Genomic DNA, 20,156 nt, shown 5'->3' with positions numbered 1-20,156 from the left:
ATTTATTTTTGCGGTGGGAGGGTGGGAACATTAATTGCATGTAAAAATACGCAAGTAAGTATAACGGGTTAGCACTGATTGACTAACACGTTATTTTCTCGCGGATTAGCAAAGTAATATTTCTTGTTTTAATTAGGTTTCGACCAGTTTTCACGGACGCGTTAAACAAAAAAAATCGCCACTTTTAGCACACCGTGTTCTTCTTGGATTCTTTGTGTGAATGGGACAAAATGTCGGTGATAAAAAATAGCTCAATTTTTCGGGAATCGACTTTGAAAAGCGTTTTTTATTTTATTTTAAATATTTCGACAAATGCTCTTGATTATCGGTTTACATTGATGTAATAATAACTTTTCATAATCTAGAATTGTGTCAACTTTTAAACAAATATTTTCAGAATCGTTGCGCCGCTTACTATTATTCAGTTGCAATATCTATATATAGCAAGGAAAGCCGGTTCTGAATGCATTTTTATTTAAAAAAAATAACTCTTTATTGTTGGTATCAATTAGAAAATGTCTTTCTGTTTAGAAAAGGTTTTAATTTAGTTTTGTATGCTTAGAATCTTACATTTGTTTAACAAAAACTCTAATAATCATGGTAAGTGTATTTTGTAAACAGTAAATGTGAGGATTTAATCAACATCTTCTGTGAATAATAGATTTGAAGCGTCTTTATGACTTTAAATGCGTTTATAGTTAACTTGTGTAGTACGTAATGTTGGTGTCTGTTCAAGTCATTTTTGATACCTAGTTGGTAAAATTTATCGTGATACGCTATTATTTGTATAAAGCCCCACTTTTTTCTTCACCATTGACCTATTAATATCCCACTTAAGCTCTTTTTTAGGGTTCCGTAGCCAAATGGCAAAAAACGGAACCCTTATAGATTCGTCATGTCCGTCTGTCTGTCCGATTCTGTCACAGCCACTTTTTTCCGAAACTATAAAAGCTATACTGTTCAAACTTGGTAAGTAGATGTATTCTATGAACCGCATTATGATGTTCACACAAAAATAGAAAAAAAACAATAAATTTTGGGGGTTCCCCATACTTAGAACTGAAACTCAAAAAATCTTTTTTCATCAAACTCATACGTGTGGGGTATCTATGGATAGGTCTTTAAAAATGATATTGAGGTTTCTAATATCATTTTTTTCTAAACTGAAAAGTTTGCGCGAGAGACACTTCCAAAGTGGTAAAAAGTGTGTCCCCCCCCCCGTAACTTCTAAAATAACAGAATGAAAAATCAAAAAAAAATATATGATATACATTGCCATGCAAACTTCCACCGAAAATTAGTTCGAACGAGATCTAGTAAGTAGTTTTTTTTTAATACGTCATAAAAATTTAAAAAAAAATTTCTTTTCATCAAACCCATACGTGTGGGGTATCTATGGATAGGTCTTCCAAAATGATATTTAGGTTTCTAATATCATTTTTTTCTAAACTGAATAGTTTGCGCGAGAGACACTTCCAAAGTAAAAAAATGTGTGTCCCCCCCCCTGTAACTTCTAAAATAACAGAATGAAAAATCTAAAAAAAATATATGATATACATTGCCATGCAAACTTCCACCGAAAATTGGTTCGAACGAGATCTAGTAAGTAGTTTTTTTTTAATACGTCATAAAAATTTAAAAAAAAATTTTTTTTCATCAAACCCATACGTGTGGGGTATCTATGGATAGGTCTTCAAAAATGATATTTAGGTTTCTAATATCATTTTTTTCTAAACTGAATAGTTTGCGCGAGAGACACTTCCAAAGTGAAAAAATGTGTGTCCCCCCCCCCTGTAACTTCTAAAATAACAGAATGAAAAATCTAAAAAAAATATATGATATACATTACCATGCAAACTTCCACCGAAAATTGGTTTGAACGAGATCTAGTGAATAGTTTTTTTTTAATACGTCAATAAATTAAAAAAAATTTTTTTTCATCAAACCCATACGTGTGGGGTATCTATGGATAGGTCTTCAAAAATGATATTTAGGTTCCTAACATCATTTTTTTCTAAACTGAATAGTTTGCGCGAGAGACAGTTCCAAAGTGGTAAAATGTGTGTCCAAAGTGGTAAAATGTTGAACAAGATCTAGCAAGTAGATTTTTTTTTAATACGTCTTAAATGGTACGGAACCCTTCATGCGCGAGTCCGACTCGCACTTGGCCGCTTTTTATGGAAGTACACGTATTAAAAGTGTTAACTTCTTAATTTGGTCGGGTTATCGTTGGCCGATAACTTTGGCCGCTAACTTCACACCGGTGTTTTCTTCGACACCAGGACTAGGGCGTGCAGTCCCGGGACCGGTTCCTAGTTTTTCATTTCCCGGTACCGGGTCGGAGCCGGTACCGGGATTCCCGGTTCTCCCGGTTCTTTATGCTGAGCTGAATTATTTTTATATATTTTGTTTGACATCATACCAATTCGTCGGAAAGGGACAAACGATGATTAGCGGCATCGTAATTTTAGTAGACGTTTATGAATAAGGGGGTAATTGTATTATAAATTTGAAGCTTCTATGTCTGCTAGAAGTGCCTTAGAGTTTTGATGATCGGTCGGTCAGTGAGTGAGTGATAAAGTTTACCATCGAGCTCGAGTGTCCGTTTCGTCAGACCGTTGGCCACCCGTTGAACGATAGAGGAGTCTAGCAGCGATGCCGAGGACGCCTCTAAGTCTTCATCTTCAGGAAATAGCTCGAACGGGTTGCCGTTCTTCGAAACCTTCTTGTTTGGTGCGGCGGTGGAGGGCGTTCTGCAAACCAATAGTTGTTATCATAAATATGTTCATAATAAGTCACGAATAATATTTATTAAAATCAGTTTGTCAAAAACAGTTAAGTATAAAGTAGTACCTGTTCGATTTTGGTTTTGGGGTCTTTTTCACTTTTTTCTGTTTCGTCGTTTCCTCGAACTCCACCTCCGAATCGATCCTGAAAAGTTTTTATACAGTGTTATTTAATTGCTCAAAGTATAAATGACTTATGTTAAAAATACCTTATTAACAATTGAATAATTTCAATATTTACCCTGAAGCATCAGGTTTTCTTTTTTGTCTTTTTTCTTTATTCGCCTTTGTACCCGTTGCTGTGTTGCTAATGGAAGCAATGCTTTCAAATTCTGAATCTGAAGACCTAGAACAAATTAAAATGTTAATAAAATAAAATAATAAATAAATATTATGGGACATTATTACACAAATTGACTCGCAACAGTATTGTACAGTCAAGGTATTAAATATCGATACGCACAAAGTGCCAAAAATATGTATACACGACCTTGTTGCCTATATATTAAGATAGTGTGTACATATTTTTGTCACTTTGTCCGTATCGATATTTAGTACCTTGACTGTACCACCTTTGTTTTAAACCTCACATAAATAGCATTTAGTACCCCAGAGTAAAACCACCAAAGTGATTATTTGCTACAATATGGGTTGTTGAAATTTATGGGAACAGTTTGCAAATTGAATAAAACCCTTAACATCAACACCAAAGATACTAAATTAACAGAGATTTCATTAAAATTGTTTAAAGTGTATTATCGATAGCTTATTATACAGTAAACTAATGTGGTAGTGTGCAGTGAATGGAGAATTAATCTTGAAACGCGTTTAACCACCATTTTGGAGTCAACGGCCGGTAGTGCACGTGCTACTTGTAAAGTCAGCTATCGTAAGCATTAATAACTGTTGATGGGTACACTGAGAGAAAAAATGAAAAAGATATGCTTTATAATGTAGATTAGCACCATTTACAAAGCATATCTTTTTCATTTTTTCTCTCAGTGTACCCATCAACAGTTATTAATGCTTACAAATTAGTACAAATTGCTGAAATACATTAAAGTATCCGATAAATCCAAGGCTTACTTGTAAGCCAAGTTATTAGTTTTGAGGTAAAACCGTGAAACTTCACGATTAATTACGAGCCCTTCCAATTATCGAGGGTGAGGGCCGCCACACTCGCAAATAAAACATAGGCTACTAATAGCACCAATATTATTAGGCCACCAAGTATTATTAAGGTTATAATGCGGCTTTTTAGAGATGAACGGAACTCCGCAATAGTTTTGCAGGTGTATCCATGTGGAGCCATTATTAATTAGCTAGAAATCTATGCTGTTCTTTGTTTTATAACTGTTGACATATGAGACCTTTGGACTCATCAGATATCTAACTAGCTTGAAAACATGACTAATGATATATTACTTACTTCAATCTTTCATTTCAGTAGATGCTTATTATGCCAGTAAACAATAAATATACATATATACCAGTACCCCTAGTGTAAATATTTTCGACAGCGAAACGCGTTCACTTTGTAAATAATGTATATTATGATTGCTTGTATTTCTCTATGTAAGTGAACTGTAATATTCTTTTAGAGAAATAAATTCTAATTTAAATTATAATTTTATGCAAACGTTAATTTTTCTCTAAATATTTTTTTTTGCACTTGCACCAGTTTTAATATTTTTGATCGCTTTTATGGCAGTTTACTGAAAAACTAATCGAATTAAAATTAAGCTAATAATTAATTGGACTTTTAATTAATTATTGATTAAAGCACTCTCTATTTATACTGTTTTAGGGTTCCGTACCGCGAAAGGCAAAAACGGAACCCTTACTTTGTTGTTCGTCCGTCCGTCTATCTGTCTGTCAAGACCCTTTTTCTCAGGAACGCGTGGAGGTATCAAGTTGAAATTTATATCAAAAACTTAGGTCTACTGTCCCTTAGAGCAGTGAAAAAATCAAACTTCTAAGCCAACACAATCAAAAGATACAGCCGTTTTTGTCGTAATTTTCCGCAAATTTTCGACATTCGCAAGGGAATTAAAACCTACAGGGTACTTCCCGTGAACTCAGAATTTTGAAATTTGGCACGAAGCAACGTGTTATAGCACAGATAAAGGACAAATTGCGAAAACCGTAAATTTTTAGTTACATCATATAATAATATAGTACCTGGGCGACCGAGCTTTGCTCGGTTATAACTATTTATTGTAATATGGTGGTGTATAGGTGATAATCTTAACTACATTTTTTTACTAAATTAAACTTGTCTACAACAATAAAAATTAAAAAATTATATATAAACTTGAACATATAAAAAAAAAACAAAAGTTAGTCACCGTGCGAGATTCGAACCCGTAACACTCGTTAAGCAGTCCGCGTCTTAACCCGCTGGACCAGACGGACAGTGGCTGGCAAGACGAAATTAGCGACCATATTCTGCGTCGAAAGAAAAACGCATGAAAACTCGAAAACACGCGTTTTCCCAAACATAAGACTAATCTAGATCGATTGTTTACCCCCAAAAACCCCCATATACCAAATTTCAGCAAGTCATCGTGGATGACACGAACTATAAAGAGCCAGCTCCTTTTAGGTCTAAGGTTGGTAAAACTTTGTTTTTGAAGTTTAATTAGTAAAAAATGGCTTAAACGTGACATACAGACAGGGAGATTGATATGGAAAAACTATAAATGTCTTTCATGACTACGGTTCCTCAAAAAAATTAAAACAAAACTTAAAATGAAGAAAAAATCGCTATTAAGTATATTAAAGTAAACAAAACGCACTAAAGCACACTTGAATTCAATTTTAGAGTTGTAAGATATTTCGATAGCTTCTCGATCAGAGTGGAGTTTTTGCCCTTATGTATATTATAGTTGTATTATAAACCTTAGTATGCAACACCCGATTATTTGCATTTGGAATAGCTTACGGAACTACTTTTCTAACCTCAAGATAAAGCACGTGTCGCCATTAAAGACTACTTCAATTCCACGGTTAGAGTTAATAAGATTGTAACACGCATTTGTTAAATTCGGTGTTAAACGCGCTGCCGGGCCTATCTCAGTGAAAGTCGTTGCTCTCCAGCGTCTTGCACTTGCTGAGGGTGGCGTATTTGCCGTTGTCAACGTAACTACACCACAATAAGACTCGTCCTTGTTAGGTTCGGTGTTGAGCACGCTACCCGGACTACCTCAGTAGAAGTCATTGTTCTCCAGCGTCTTGCACTGCTAGCTGAAGGTGGCGTATTTGCCGTTGTCAATCTTACTACACTACAATAAGGCCCACCCTCGTTAAGTTCGGTGTTGAGCGCGCCACCGAAACTATTTCAGTAGAAGTCATTGCTCTCCAGCATCTTGCACTGATAGCTGAGGGTGACCTATTTGCCGTTGTCATTCTTACTACACTACAATAAGGCTCACCCTTTTGTTAAGTTCGGTGTTGAGCACGCCGCCCGGACTATTTCAGTAGAAGTTATTGCTCTCCAGCGTCTTGCACTGCTTGCAAAGTGGCGTATTTGCCGTTGTACTAATATCAACCAAACTACACCACAATAAGGTTTGATACTTTTACCAGTAATTTTCACGTTAGTATGCTAACCTCAAAATAAAGCAAGAGTAACACCATTAAAGTCTACTGCAATTCCCGGATTAGAGTCAATAATTTACTCACCCTTGTTAAATTAACTACCTTAACTTAACTACCTAGTACCTATTTTTGTTTGTTGTTTTATAGACTGCAATTTATATAAAATAAAGAAACTCCAGGTCTTAATTTAAGAAATATTCTTGTAAAATTGTTCGTAAACGACTGTTTGTTTCTTAATTAAATAAATAAAAAATAAAAATAAAATTGTTGTTGAAAATAAAGCGAGAGTGTCGCCATTATTCTAAATTGTATGCTGTTTTACTTTGTTATAACATAACCTCATTATCTTTGATCATGAATCTCTTACCTTGTTATTGTAATTAATAATTATATTTAAGGGGAGGGGCACTGTTTATCCTAAATCACAGGTTCGCCTACTTAGGAAACAGACCTTCTGGTTTACTTTTAAGAATCCTTTTGTACAAGTTTGTTTATGAATTAAAAAATTAATATCTCCTTCAATTCCACGGTTAGAGTTGATAAGATTATAACTCACCCTTGTTAAGTTCGGTGTTGAGCGCGCCGCCGGGCCTATCTCAGTAGAAGTCGTTGCTCTCCAGCGTCTTGCACTGCTTGCTGAGGGTGGCGTATTTGCCGTTGTGCGGCGCCCGCCCCAGAGTATGTGAGCCGCCGAGCGAGTCCACGCCCATGGAGCTGCTGTGATTTTAATTGCAGACCCATAAGTCAAAACAATAAAGACATACAACCGTTTCATTGTGATTTTAAGACCAATCTTTGCAATTATTTTCTATCGAGCCGATTTCGTTCAATCATGTATCGAGTACAACCACGGTCTTTGAAATATAATTAATATGAACATATATTTTTCTTACTTGACTAAAACAAATAGTCTTTCTTAAAAAACTGTTTAAGTAACATCAATTCCAAGGACATTGGGTGTTGACAGCCTCTTAATTGTTTTTGGGGCTGTTAAAAATTATATTCGTATTAGTTGCCTATGGAAAGAAAAGTAGCCATCGATTTGAAAATATTTTTTTCGACAAATAACTTATTGACCTGTAAAGCCGAAACGAAAGCGTCAGTTTTCACATGAATTAATCTATTGAAAGGTTTATCTATACCAGCTGTCAAGTGGAAAAATACCGGTTTTATCTGGTTACTCGTGCGCATAGATATAAGAAGTAAGGAGATTTATAACGAAGCATAATTTCAACGAGTCTCGCTGTCTCCAACTTTCCCCCACCACATCATTAAAGGCGTGGCCAGACAACCAACTCACGCGCTGTGATTGGCCAAACCGCGTGGTGTAGGAGCCTAGAGCGGCGGCACTAGAGTGAGGACAATTCGATAGAGCTATCGATATTTTACATGTTCTGAACATGAGTAACATGACCTTAGAGTTTTGACATTTTTGTTTTAAGTAATAATTGCCATAGACTTAATTTATATTCCTTTAAATTTTTGACCTTATTTACGAGCTAAGAATTTTAAGGTACGTGTAAGGTATATTAGTTGATCCATAAATTCTCTCACAAAGGTTTTTACTGATAAAATGTAATACAAAGCTTTTAATTTAAAAAAAAACATGTACCATGATGCGAAAGCTTGTTTATGCTTAACTAATCAAATTGGTTTAAATTTTAGTCATTATTTGATGTAATGTTTGCTTAAATTGTTTACTTTGGGATTGTCGTTAGACGTGAGCGCTTCATTAAAAAAATAGTTTCAGTTTATTATAACATATTTCGTCACCAATTGAAAGCAATTCCAGCATGTTATATAGAGTTATGAAGAACTGCGAAAGCAAGTTATAGTAAATTATATTGTAAGTATAATGCACCATTAAATAAGCTTTTAAATCATATGTACGAATAATAAGGAAAGAGTAATCATAATTATCAGAAAAATCTTTCTGATAGAACTTTTGGATCGACTAAGTATAACAATATACTATTATTTTAAACATATTTATATTCTATCGTTATATAAATGAGGTGAAGTGTAACTGGAAACGTTTTTCTTGAAAATGATCCAAACAAATAACACTTTTCTCGCTCGTAAACCAGTTAGGGGCCTCTACCTGTAGCATCTATCCATTTTTTTTAATACTGGAATTTTTTGGGAAACTGAAAAAAATTGCAATCATGAAAATATTTGATTATACCTAGTGCAGTTATTCGAATCGTTGCTAAGAACCTGAATAAAATATACTTATAGGTATAAACTATAATGTTATAAATAAATTGTACTTAATTAAATCAGTTTATTTTTTGGCTTACCTATTTGATTTTTAATCCAAATTAATAAGTATTAAATTAAACATTAGGTGCATATAAAATAATTGTAAAATTTTACTTGAAAAATAATTACTTTCATACACACTAGGTATAATATATCCAAACATTTTTATCGATAACGCTCAAAGATCAATTATATGCACGAGCACCACTCTACTTCGCGGCGTCAATGAAGGGAGCGGTTGGCGGTCGTACCAAGAAACAATAATGCCCCTGTGAATATCGTTAGCGGTTTAATGCATTGCGCCGTTGCTATGGACACTACAAATAGTTTTCCATGCCAAAGCGTCAATGTAGGATGCATAGATAAATTGCCACGCGTTTGTATGACAACATGGTCTGACTCAGAAAAATCATATGTCACTGGATTTATTTGTTAAAATGTGTGGTTTTATTGACTAATACGTGAAAAAAAATGTGGTATGTAACTCCATGATCCTTATAGTTTTTGGATGCACTCATATTTCGACACAAAATAACGCTATAATTCGGCATTTCAATAAAATTGACGCGCACATTGTTTAATGACAGCTAATTTGCTACTGTCTTACGGCGGGCCGGTATGGCCACGATGTGGCCATGTCGCGGCGACACGCGCCACGCCTCCGTCAGCCATCTAGTACTTTCTATGATCTGAGCTCGTGCGATAGCGATAGCTAATCGATCGGATAAGGTGGCATCAATAAGCATTTTTTTTTTTTATGGAGGATAGGCAGGCGTTTGACCACGATCACACCTGATGGTAAGTGATGATGCGGTCTACGGTGGAGCACGCTTACCTATGAGATACCTATTTACTATAGCTAAAAAATAATCTAAAGCTAAGCATATAGCTAAAAATAATCGGCCAAGAGCATGTCGGGCCACGCTCAGTGTAGGGTTCCGTAGTTACTCATTTAATGTCTTTCTCAAGTTCTACTTCCACGATTTTTTTCATATTTTTTGGAGCTATGGTTAGAGGGTAAAAGTTAGAGGGGGGGGGGACACATTTTTTTTTCTTTCGGAGCGATTATCTCCGAATATATTCACTTTATCAAAAAATGTTTCTTGAAAATCCCTATTAGGTTTGAAAGACCTTTTCAACGATACCCCACACTCTAGGGTTGAAGCGAAAAAAAAATTTCACCCCCACTTTACGTGTAGGGGAGGTAGGAGGTACCCTAAAAAAAATTAAATTTTTAGATTTTATTGTACGACTTTGTCGGCTTTATTGATTTATATATCCATGCCAAATTTCAGCTTTCTAGCACTAACGACCACGGAGCAAAGCCTCGGACAGACAGACAGACAGACAGACGGACATGGCGAAACTATAAGGGTTCCTAGTTGACTACGGAACCCTAAAAAGAAATTCCAACGAATTGAGATCCTCTCCCTTTTTTTTAAGCCAGTTAAATAATTTCCTAACAAGCAAATCGGCCTACGACTACGAAAATATTAAGCAGCTTTATTCATTAATTCGATTCGAAGGTTGTAAGTAAATAAATACCTACATATGTTAAAATTTTTTACGTCAGTCAGCCATCAAAAAATACAACCTGAATTTTTTTTAATCCGTCTTCATCACAATTTCACTCATGTTTTCTGAAGGTATTCTAACAATTAACTTTAACTACCACAATGAAACAAAACGAAAGAAATTTCAATAAAAAAATACGAAAATAATGAATTAACGAACATAAATTGACAGTTAAATCGACAGTCAAATCCATAGGGAGTTATAGCTTTTTTTTCCTAATCCATAACTCCCGCGGGAACAAAATAGGCCTTTGTCCTTCAGCACACCTGCATGAAATAAGATCTTTTTCGAGCAAGTGTGATGAAAAATACATAACGTACTTATTTGAATATCATTATTATCGGAATCATTCCTTTTTTTACTAATATAAAGTTAATAAAATAATATATGTAATATACATCGACTACTTACACTTCAAATATTATATTTTCCGTCCTCGGCGCTGATCACCCTCTTAATGATATCTATGCAAAGCAATCGTGTTTATATACGTAGCACAATATGCGATATGATGAATTTCTTGAGATAATTCGGCGCGTCGTGAATATTAGTGACGTATTGATTAGTCATTCACGGGTAGGAAGAACCGTAAGTGAGTGTAAACAATCCTTTAAAGTGGGATAGGTACAAAACCCCTTACAAAACATTCACATCCTTTACGAGTAGTATAATGGAAAGCTTTGCTTACATCTGATACACGGTGCAACTCGAGGAACCCATAAGATTTTAACCACTCAGGCCCAAAAACATAAAAAAGTTATATGAGTTTAAGTACATTTCGTCAAAAAAATTGTTCGTTTTTTTAAAAATGTTAATGCATATATAAAGTAAATGTTATTGGTAAAACTAGCACTTGAAATTAATTTTTACTTACCACGAGTTAGTAGATCGAAGAACATAAATGATAATATTAAAATGAAAAATTCCCTTAAGTTAGTTGTGTTGCAAAATTTCGTTCCGTTTGTTCACAGTTCAACTTAACACTGTTCCTCGCTTAGCTTTGTCATCTTACCTAACGGAGACCTACCTTAGAAGAGAATAACTGGCAAAAAATACTAATTTAGTTTGTTACACATATGATCATACGTATAATTTGGAAAGTATTTATTTCTTCCCTATAGGAATAAGAATTGCGATAGGAATTATTGGTCCTAAGCGTAGTAAGCGTCCCTTCCTCGGAGACATGTGACAAATTTGAAAAATGTAGACGTATGAAAAATTTGGTCAATCACTCGTACGAAACTGTCTTAGGCCCATGGCACTAGCTCCACTAAATTACTAACGTACTTTAACGTGTTGCGCTTTAACTCCACTAAATTACTAACGTAGTCCGAACCGGCCTGTAGACTTAAGTAATATTCGGACTTGTTGTTAAAAGTCCAACTATATATAAAGAATATATTTATTTCAAGAATTTGGCATTACACGAGCAGCAGTACATTGATCCCCACACTACGCTCAACCTATAACGTGGGAATGTCAGAAAAGTATCGAAATGTTGCGGTTCCTATTTTAACAGAATATATTATTGTTAAAGCTAAGTTATATATGAGATTTTTTTTATTATATGACTAACTATGAAATTAAGTACAAAGACAGTTAAAAAAACCTAAACAAGTTGTATGTAAGTGAAAGTGTGTGAGGGTATGTACAATGTAAGTACATATGTATGTATTAGTATGTGCGTGTAAATAACTACGGAATGTGTGAGAAAAAGCGGCCAAGTGCGAGTCGGACTCGCGCATGAAGGGTTCCGTACAATTTAAGACGTATTAAAAAAAAATCTTCTTACTAGATCTTGTTCAACATTTTACCACTTTGGACACACATTTTACCACTTTGGAAGTGTCTCTCGCGCAAACTATTCAGTTTAGAAAAAAATGATATTAGGAACCTAACTATCATTTTTGAAGACCTATCCATACATACCTTACACATATATGTTTGATGAAAAAAATTTTTTTTTAATTTTATGACTTATTAAAAAAAACTACTCACTAGATCTCGTTCAAAACAATTTTCGGTAAAAGTTTGCATGGTAATGTATATCATATATTTTTTTTAGATTTTTCATTCTGTTATTTTAGAAGTTACAGGGGGGGGGACACACTTTTTTTCACTTTGGAAGGTTCTCTCGCGCAAACTATTCAGTTTAGAAAAAAATGATATTAGAAACATTAATATCATTTTTGAAGACCTATCCATAGATACCCCACACGTATGGGTATGATGAAAAAAAATTTTTTTTTTTTAATTTCATGACGTATTAAAAAAAAACTACTTACTAGATCTCGTTTAAACCAATTTTCGGTGGAAGTTTACATGGCAATGTATATCATATATTTTTTTTAGATTTTTCATTCTGTTAGTTTAGAAGTTACGGGGGGGGGACACACTTTTTTTCACTTTGGAAGGTTCTCTCGCGCAAACTATTCAGTTTAGAAAAAAATGATATTAGAAACATTAATATCATTTTTGAAGACCTATCCATAGATACCCCACACGTATGGGTATGATGAAAAAATTTTTTTTTTTTTAATTTCATGACGTATTAAAAAAAAACTACTTACTAGATCTCGTTCAAACCAATTTTCGGTGGAAGTTTACATGGCAATGTATATCATATATTTTTTTTAGATTTTTCATTCTGTTATTTTAGAAGTTACGGGGGGGGGGGGGGACACACATTTTACCACTTTGGAAGTGTCTCTCGCGCAAACTATTCATTTTAGAAAAAAATGATATTAGAAACCTCAATATCATTTTTGAAGACCTATCCATAGATACCCCACACGTATGGGTTTGATGAAAAAAGATTTTTTGAGTTTCAGTTCTAAGTATGGGGAACCCCCAAAATTTATTGTTTTTTTTCTATTTTTGTGTAAACATCCTAATGCGGTTCATAGAATACATCTACTTACCAAGTTTGAACAGTACAGCTCTTATAGTTTCGGAAAAAAGTGGCTGTGACAGAATCGGACAGACAGACGGACATGACGAATCTATAAGGGTTCCGTTTTTTGCCATTTGGCTACGGAACCCTAAAAAGTAGAAAAGAAAAGTAGCTGTACAAGTTAGTCATCTTTTGGGATCAGACTCGATCGAAATTGTCGTCTACTACAACTATACATATTATCAATCCAACTATCCTTCGTATAATCTACACGCCGACCTAGAGAGCGGTCGCAGGCATTTACCCTATTTGCCCACCCAGAAAAACGTATTAAAAACCCCGAGATTTGTTAAATAAATAAACTCATTTAACCTGTTTGTGTTTCAGATAAACGGTCTACACTACTTCCAGCCAGACACGAACAGCACGTAGACGTGAACTGCACGTGCGCGTGCTCACGTCTCGTGTCGCCACGTGCCTCACGTGCCTCGCGTCTCCACGTCGCCACGTCGCTCGTCTTCGCAGTTCACTACACATAGTACACGTTATGTAGTCAAGGTATCCAATAACGACACGGAACAAGTGCCAAATATATGTACACACTACCTTGTGTATGGGCAATAAGGTGGTAAGTATATATGTATGCGGCCGATCGTAAAATCAGGCAGATCATGAAATTCCTAGGCATATCGTGCATTTTCTAAATTTCATTATCTTGTTCCCTGAGTCGACGAGGCTCCTATTTCTGGACAGTTTGCCCTTCGGGCATCTGAAGCAACCTATCTTTAGTTTAATGAGACTACACAGGAACTTAACGATCGGCCTGATTTTACGATCGGCCGCCGACATATACATATTATTGGCACATTGTCCGAGTCGATGTTTATTACCTTGATTACCATCATCCACTCCGTTAACCGACTATTCGTATACAAACCTTAAAGACGAGACATAAAGGCCACCTTCAGTGAAGTGTTGTAGTTCCAGCAATCCCAGCATAGCAGAGATTTTTGTATGAATATTTCTAAAACAAAAAAAAAATACTGTGCTGTGAACAGTCACTAGATGACGCTCTTGGATTTGCCCCTTTCCGCCTTTAAAGAAATATTTGATGACTACGCTATTTATTATGTACAGTCGCCATCAGATATATCGGAGCGGCCGAGGTGCTCAAAAATATCTGAACACGCACTCTAACGCCAGATAGGGGCGTGTTCAGATATTTGTGAGCACCTCGACCGTTCCGATATATCTGATGGCGACTGTACTATCTTCACAATTTTTTGTAAAAACCAAGAATACATGTTACAACCAGCAGCGAAACCTAAAAATAGTTTTTGAATATATTTTATTGTTAATATCGCTGCCTAGAAAAAGGTATAAATCTACTCTATTTAGTATAGATTTCATGTTGACACTTGGAGAGACAGTACACCTCCAAATCTTATTAGTATTAGTACTCTGACATTGGGGACCTTTTACATCTCCAGATTTAATGTATTATTTACCATAGAGACAATATGTCTCTGTTTTACTGTAGTCATTATTTATTTTAAGATAATTATAATGTAATGTTTACCTAGGTATTGGCCGTTGTATTTGTAAATGTTGTTATATTTTTTCATGTCACTACATGATGTTACTATAAATGTTGTATTGACTTGTAAAAGAGTCCTTGAGGTCTACTTGCAGATTTACTTTTAGAATTTTGAAATTCGTATTGCTTAGTTAAAATACTTTATTTTGTAATATACTGATATGAAACGAGTAAATCTAAAATGTAACCTAATGGTAAATGTAGGTGAGCAAAGGGACTTGCTCTAGCAGGATGGCCGAGCTGTAAGGATACTGTTTAGTTTATATAGATATTTTGTCATTATAATACATTTTTCTAGATTAAATAAGCTAACTATAGTATTAAAAGTATTTGTAACGATCGATCACGTGAAGAGTCACGTGATCGATCCCTCCATCTTAAATATTGAACGAGCATTCGGGAGGGGACATTCGAACGATGACAGTCGAACGATGACAGTCGATGCAAAATTACAAGTGGTTACGTTGATTGTATTATTAGCAGGTCAGTACGTTTTGTTTTGTTAGAACTCGATACAATACAATTGCTTGTCTGAGCGACAAGCGTACTACTGTCGTGTGGTTAGTTAGATTGGAAGAGGTTATATTCATTGTGCCAAATAAATGTATTTTGATCACACCTACCGTTCTTTTAATATTATGGTTAGACCCCTTATACGTGCTTGACGTTGACATTTGACAGCTGTCAACGTGCTTTGTTTCGATAATCGACTTTTGAGCAAAGGTCAGTTTGAAAGGAGCTTATTATGGATATTTCACACGGTGACCGTTTGGGGTCATTTATCCGACTTCACAGGAATTATAATTCTTAAGGTACCTAGGTAGAGTCGCCTTCAGATATATCGAAGCGGCCATGTGTTCACAATATCTGAACAAGCACTTTAACGCCTTAACAATAGGAGCATGTTCAGATATTTGTGAGGGCGACTGTACAATATGTGTGTTATTTTTATCCTTTTTGATATGGAGGTATCTATAGTTCCTGTACCAGTCAGTACCCCTAGTGTAACTTTGATCGACATCATAACGTGACGAACGCGTTTGCGTTAAGTCTCATTTTGTATAGGATTTTGAGGTTCCAAAACGTCCCGCTTGGTGCGCTCTTTCGAAATCCAATACAAAATGAGACTTCAACCCTTATTTAGACACCCTTACCTATTTATTTAATCTTGACCTGCCTTGCCATTACATATAAGGGCATATAAGGGCGTATCTGGTTAGGGTAGGGTTTTACATACACGAAATCTACACATTTGGGTTCGTCTGTCGTCTCTAAAAACTCGTCAGAGAATTTAATTTTAAACTAACTAGTTAACTAACACAAAAGTTATGTCCAGAAAACCAGTTTTTTGGCCTAAAATTGTTCAACTTTGATGCCAAATATCTCGAAGACAATAAACTTGAAGTAAATATGGTAAGCTGGCTACTAGCTATGGTAAGGTAACTAAGGGGATTCAGATCGAAGGTCATTGGCACTAGGGAGCCCCTTAAAGTGAAACTTTTATTCCATCGCCTCAATTATGCATGTCGCATTACAGCCGGCCGATTTGAGTAAAATTCTACTTTATTTCTAGTACTTAGAGTTGATCGTTGTTTGTCATTATTCTTTATGTTAATCTAGAATATATTTGATTTTGACAGATAGAGTTTTACGGTTAATAAGATCTACCGTCCTTAATATTTTGTATGAAGTTACAAGCAAATATCAGTCTTCGTGAATTAAGTATTGTATTATTTCAAAGTGCTTAAGGTTTAATACGGTATGGTAATATGGTAAGCCGTATTTAAGGTTAATAAGGTCTACTGTCCTTAATATTTTGTATGAAATTACAAGCAAATATCAGCTCTCGTGAATTATTAATGAAGCTTATTTCAAAGCGTTTAAGGTTGAATATTTCCTCAAATTTTCCGTTAAATGCCTACAATCCTTAGAGCATTTAAGAGCCCTTAATCCTTGGAGCGTTCTCCGATTTCACGAAATAACGCTCGATAGATGGCGTTGGCGCTCGGTACGCGAGCGCCGGCAACGCGACGCGCGTTTCAATGCAGACTAGAATAATCTTGATAGTTTTCAATATAATTTCAAGCAACATTAATTTTAGTGTCATATGATATCATATGGGCACTCTTTATTTTATTGTATATGCACAGTAGTTTTTTTTTTATGTACACTGCTACTAAGTGTACAGACTACAGAGTGTACTATAACCCTTGCTCTTTATTCTGTCTCTTTCACACCAATGGAAAATGAAGAAGTTACTAAATGACTGCAGGTATAAATAAAGTATATTAGTGCGATAGAGAGACAGATAGTGTTTCGTTGTCGTATCGTAAACGATTGGCATGTTGGCCACACACTTGCTTAGTGCCTAGCCAAAATACCAATCGTTTGCGTATATTAGTGCGATAGCGAGAGAGTAGTGTTTCGTTGTCGTATCGTAAACGATTGGCATGTTGGCTACGCACCCATGATACCTAGCCAAGAAGCCAATCGATTGCGCATATTAGTGCGATAGAGAGACAGATAGTGTTTCCTTGTCGTATCGTAAACGTTTGGCATGTTGGCTACGCACCCATGCTGCCCAGCCAAGATGCCAATCGTTTGTGCATATTAGTACGAGAGAGAGACAGATAGTGTTTCGTTGTCGTATCGGTTGGCATGGTGGCTACGCACCCATGCTGCGTAGTCAAGATGCCAATCGTTTGCGCACATTAGTGCTATAGAGTTTCAGTGTTATTTGAAATCACGTTAGGGTTTATATTATTATTTTTGACCCGAATGAAGTCCATCCAGGTTCTTATGATGGAGTCAGGAGTTGGTCACCAGAACTCCTAATCTACTCATTATAATTCCATCGTGCTTGGGCTCAAAAGATTTGCCCTGACGAACACCATCGATCTAGATGAGGTCCAGGGTCTCATGACGGAGTCAGGAGTTGGTCACCAGAACTCCCCAGAACTCCTAATCTACTCATCATAACTCCATCGAGTTTGGGCTCAATAGATTTACCCTGATGAGCACCATCAATCTAGATGAAGTCCAGGGTCTCATGATGGAGTCAGGAGTAGGTCACTAGAACTCCTAATCTACTCATTATAATTCCATCGTATTCGAGCTCAATAGATTTGCCCTGACGAGTACCATCGATCTAAATGAAGTCCAGGGTCTCATGATGGAGTCAGGAGTTGGTCACCAGAACTCCTAATCTACTCATTATAATTCCATCGTGTTTGGGCTCAAAAGATTTGCCCTGACGAGTACCATCGATCTAGATGAAGTCCAGGGTCTCATGATGGAGTCAGGAGTTGGTCACCATAATTCCTAATCTACTCATCATAACTCCATCGTGTTTGGGCTCAATAGATTTGCCCTCACGAGCACCATCAATCTAGATGATGTTCAGGGTCTCATGATGGAGTCAGGAGTTGGTCACTAGAACTCCTAATCTACTCATTATAATTCCATCGTGTTTGGGCTCAAAAGATTTGCCCTGACGAGTACCATCGATCTAGATGAAGTCCAGGGTCTCATGATGGAGTCAGGAGTTGGTCACCAGAACTCCTAATCTACTCATTATAATTCCATCGTGTTTGGGCTCAAAAGATTTGCCCTGACGAGCACCATCAATCTAGATGATGTTCAGGGTCTCATGATGGAGTCAGGAGTTGGTCACTAGAACTCCTAATCTACTCATTATAATTCCATCGTGTTTGGGCTCAAAAGATTTGCCCTGACGAGTACCATCGATCTAGATGAAGTCCAGGGTCTCATGATGGAGTCAGGAGTTGGTCACCATAATTCCTAATCTACTCATCATAACTCCATCGTGTTTGGGCTCAATAGATTTGCCCTCACGAGCACCATCAATCTAGATGATGTTCAGGGTCTCATGATGGAGTCAGGAGTTGGTCACTAGAACTCCTAATCTACTCATTATAATTCCATCGTGTTTGGGCTCAAAAGATTTGCCCTGACGAGTACCATCGATCTAGATGAAGTCCAGGGTCTCATGATGGAGTCAGGAGTTGGTCACCAGAACTCGTAATCTATTTATCATAACTCCATCGTGTTTGGGCTCAATAGATTTACTCCGACAAGCACCATCAAATTACCATTATGATGAATAGATTAGGAGTTCTGGTGACCAACTACTGAGTCCATCATGAGACCCTCGACTTAATCTAGATCGATGGTACTCGTCAGGGCAAATCTTTTGAGCCCAAACACGATGGAGTTATGATGAATAGACTAGGAGTTCTGGTGATCAACTCCTGAGTCCATCATGAGACCCTGGACCTGATCTAGATTGATGGTGCTCGTCAGGGCAACTCTATTGAGCCCATACACGATGGAGTTATGATGAGTAGATTAGGAGTTCTGGTGACCAACTCCTGACTCCATCATGAGACCCTGGACCTCATCTAGATCGATGGTGCTCGTCAGGGCAAATCTTTTGAGCCCAAACACGTTGGAATTATAATGAGTAGATTAGGAGTTCTAGTGACCAACTCCTGACTCCATCATGAGACCCTGGACTTTATCTAGATTGATGATGCTCGTCAGGGCAAATCTCTTGAGCCCGAACACGATGAGGTTATGATGAGTAGATTAGGAGTTCTGGTGACCAACTCCTGACTCCATCATGAGACCCTGGGCCTCATCTAGATCGATGGTGTTCATCAGGGCAAATCTATTGAGCCCAAACACGATGGAGTTATGATGAGTAGATTAGGAGTTCTGGTAACCAGCTCCTGACTCCATCATGAGACCCTGGACCTCATCTAGATTGATGGTGCTCGTCAGGGCAACTCTATTGAACCCAAACACGATGGAGTTATGATGAGTAGATTAGGAGTTCTGGTGACCAGCTCCTGACTCCATCATGAGACCCTGGACCTCATCTAGATTGAAGGTGCTCGTCAGGGCAACTCTATTGAGCCCAAACACGATGGAGTTATGATGAGTAGAGTAGGAGTTCTGGTGACCAACTCCTGACTCCATCATGAGACACTGGACCTCATCTAGATCGATGGTGTTCATCATGGCAAATCTATTGAGCCCAAACACGATGGAGTTATGATGAGTAGATTAGGAGTTCTGGTGACCAACTCCTGACTCCATCATGAGACCCTGGACCTCATCTAGATCGATGGTGCTCATCAGGGCAAATCTTTTGAGCCCAAACACGTTGGAATTATAATGAGTAGATTAGGAGTTTCCTGACTCCATCATGAGACCCTGGACTTTATCTAGATTGATGATGCTCGTCAGGGCAAATCTCTTGAGCCCGAACACGATGAGGTTATGATGAGTAGATTAGGAGTTCTGGTGACCAACTCCTGACTCCATCATGAGACCCTGGGCCTCATCTAGATCGATGGTGTTCATCAGGGCAAATCTATTGAGCCCAAACACGATGGAGTTATGATGAGTAGATTAGGAG

General features: G+C 36.7%; 1 protein-coding gene across 1 annotated transcript; it reads right to left on the bottom strand.

Moving 5' to 3' along the window:
- Positions 1-257: 257 nt before the first annotated feature.
- Positions 258-3,199, bottom strand: LOC133534092 (uncharacterized). Its single transcript, XM_061873182.1, has 3 exons — positions 3,028-3,199; positions 2,854-2,931; positions 258-2,753 (listed from the first exon to the last, which is right to left on the bottom strand). Exons 1-3 carry the CDS (start codon positions 3,186-3,188, stop codon positions 2,528-2,530), a joined length of 465 nt encoding a protein of 154 aa, XP_061729166.1. The 5' UTR covers positions 3,189-3,199; the 3' UTR covers positions 258-2,527.
- Between the last annotated feature and the right edge of the window lie 16,957 nt (positions 3,200-20,156).

Source organism: Cydia pomonella, unplaced genomic scaffold, assembly GCF_033807575.1.
Source record: "Cydia pomonella isolate Wapato2018A unplaced genomic scaffold, ilCydPomo1 PGA_scaffold_56, whole genome shotgun sequence".
In the NCBI taxonomy this organism is placed as follows: Eukaryota; Metazoa; Arthropoda; class Insecta; order Lepidoptera; family Tortricidae; genus Cydia; species Cydia pomonella.
Note: the sequence above shows the minus strand (reverse complement) of the source record. Positions and strands in the feature narration are given on the sequence as shown.

What these genes read in the sequence shown, in the direction of transcription:
- LOC133534092 (XM_061873182.1), bottom strand. Translation starts at nt 3,188, where the DNA reads ATGTCCCATAATATTTATTTATTATTTTATTTTATTAACATTTTAATT. An exon ending in AGAAAACCTGATGCTTCAGG is followed by an intron (nt 2,932 to 3,027) that starts GTAAATATTGAA and finishes AAAACTTTTCAG; the next exon opens with GATCGATTCGGAGGTGGAGT. An exon ending in CCAAAACCAAAATCGAACAG is followed by an intron (nt 2,754 to 2,853) that starts GTACTACTTTAT and finishes ATTGGTTTGCAG; the next exon opens with AACGCCCTCCACCGCCGCAC.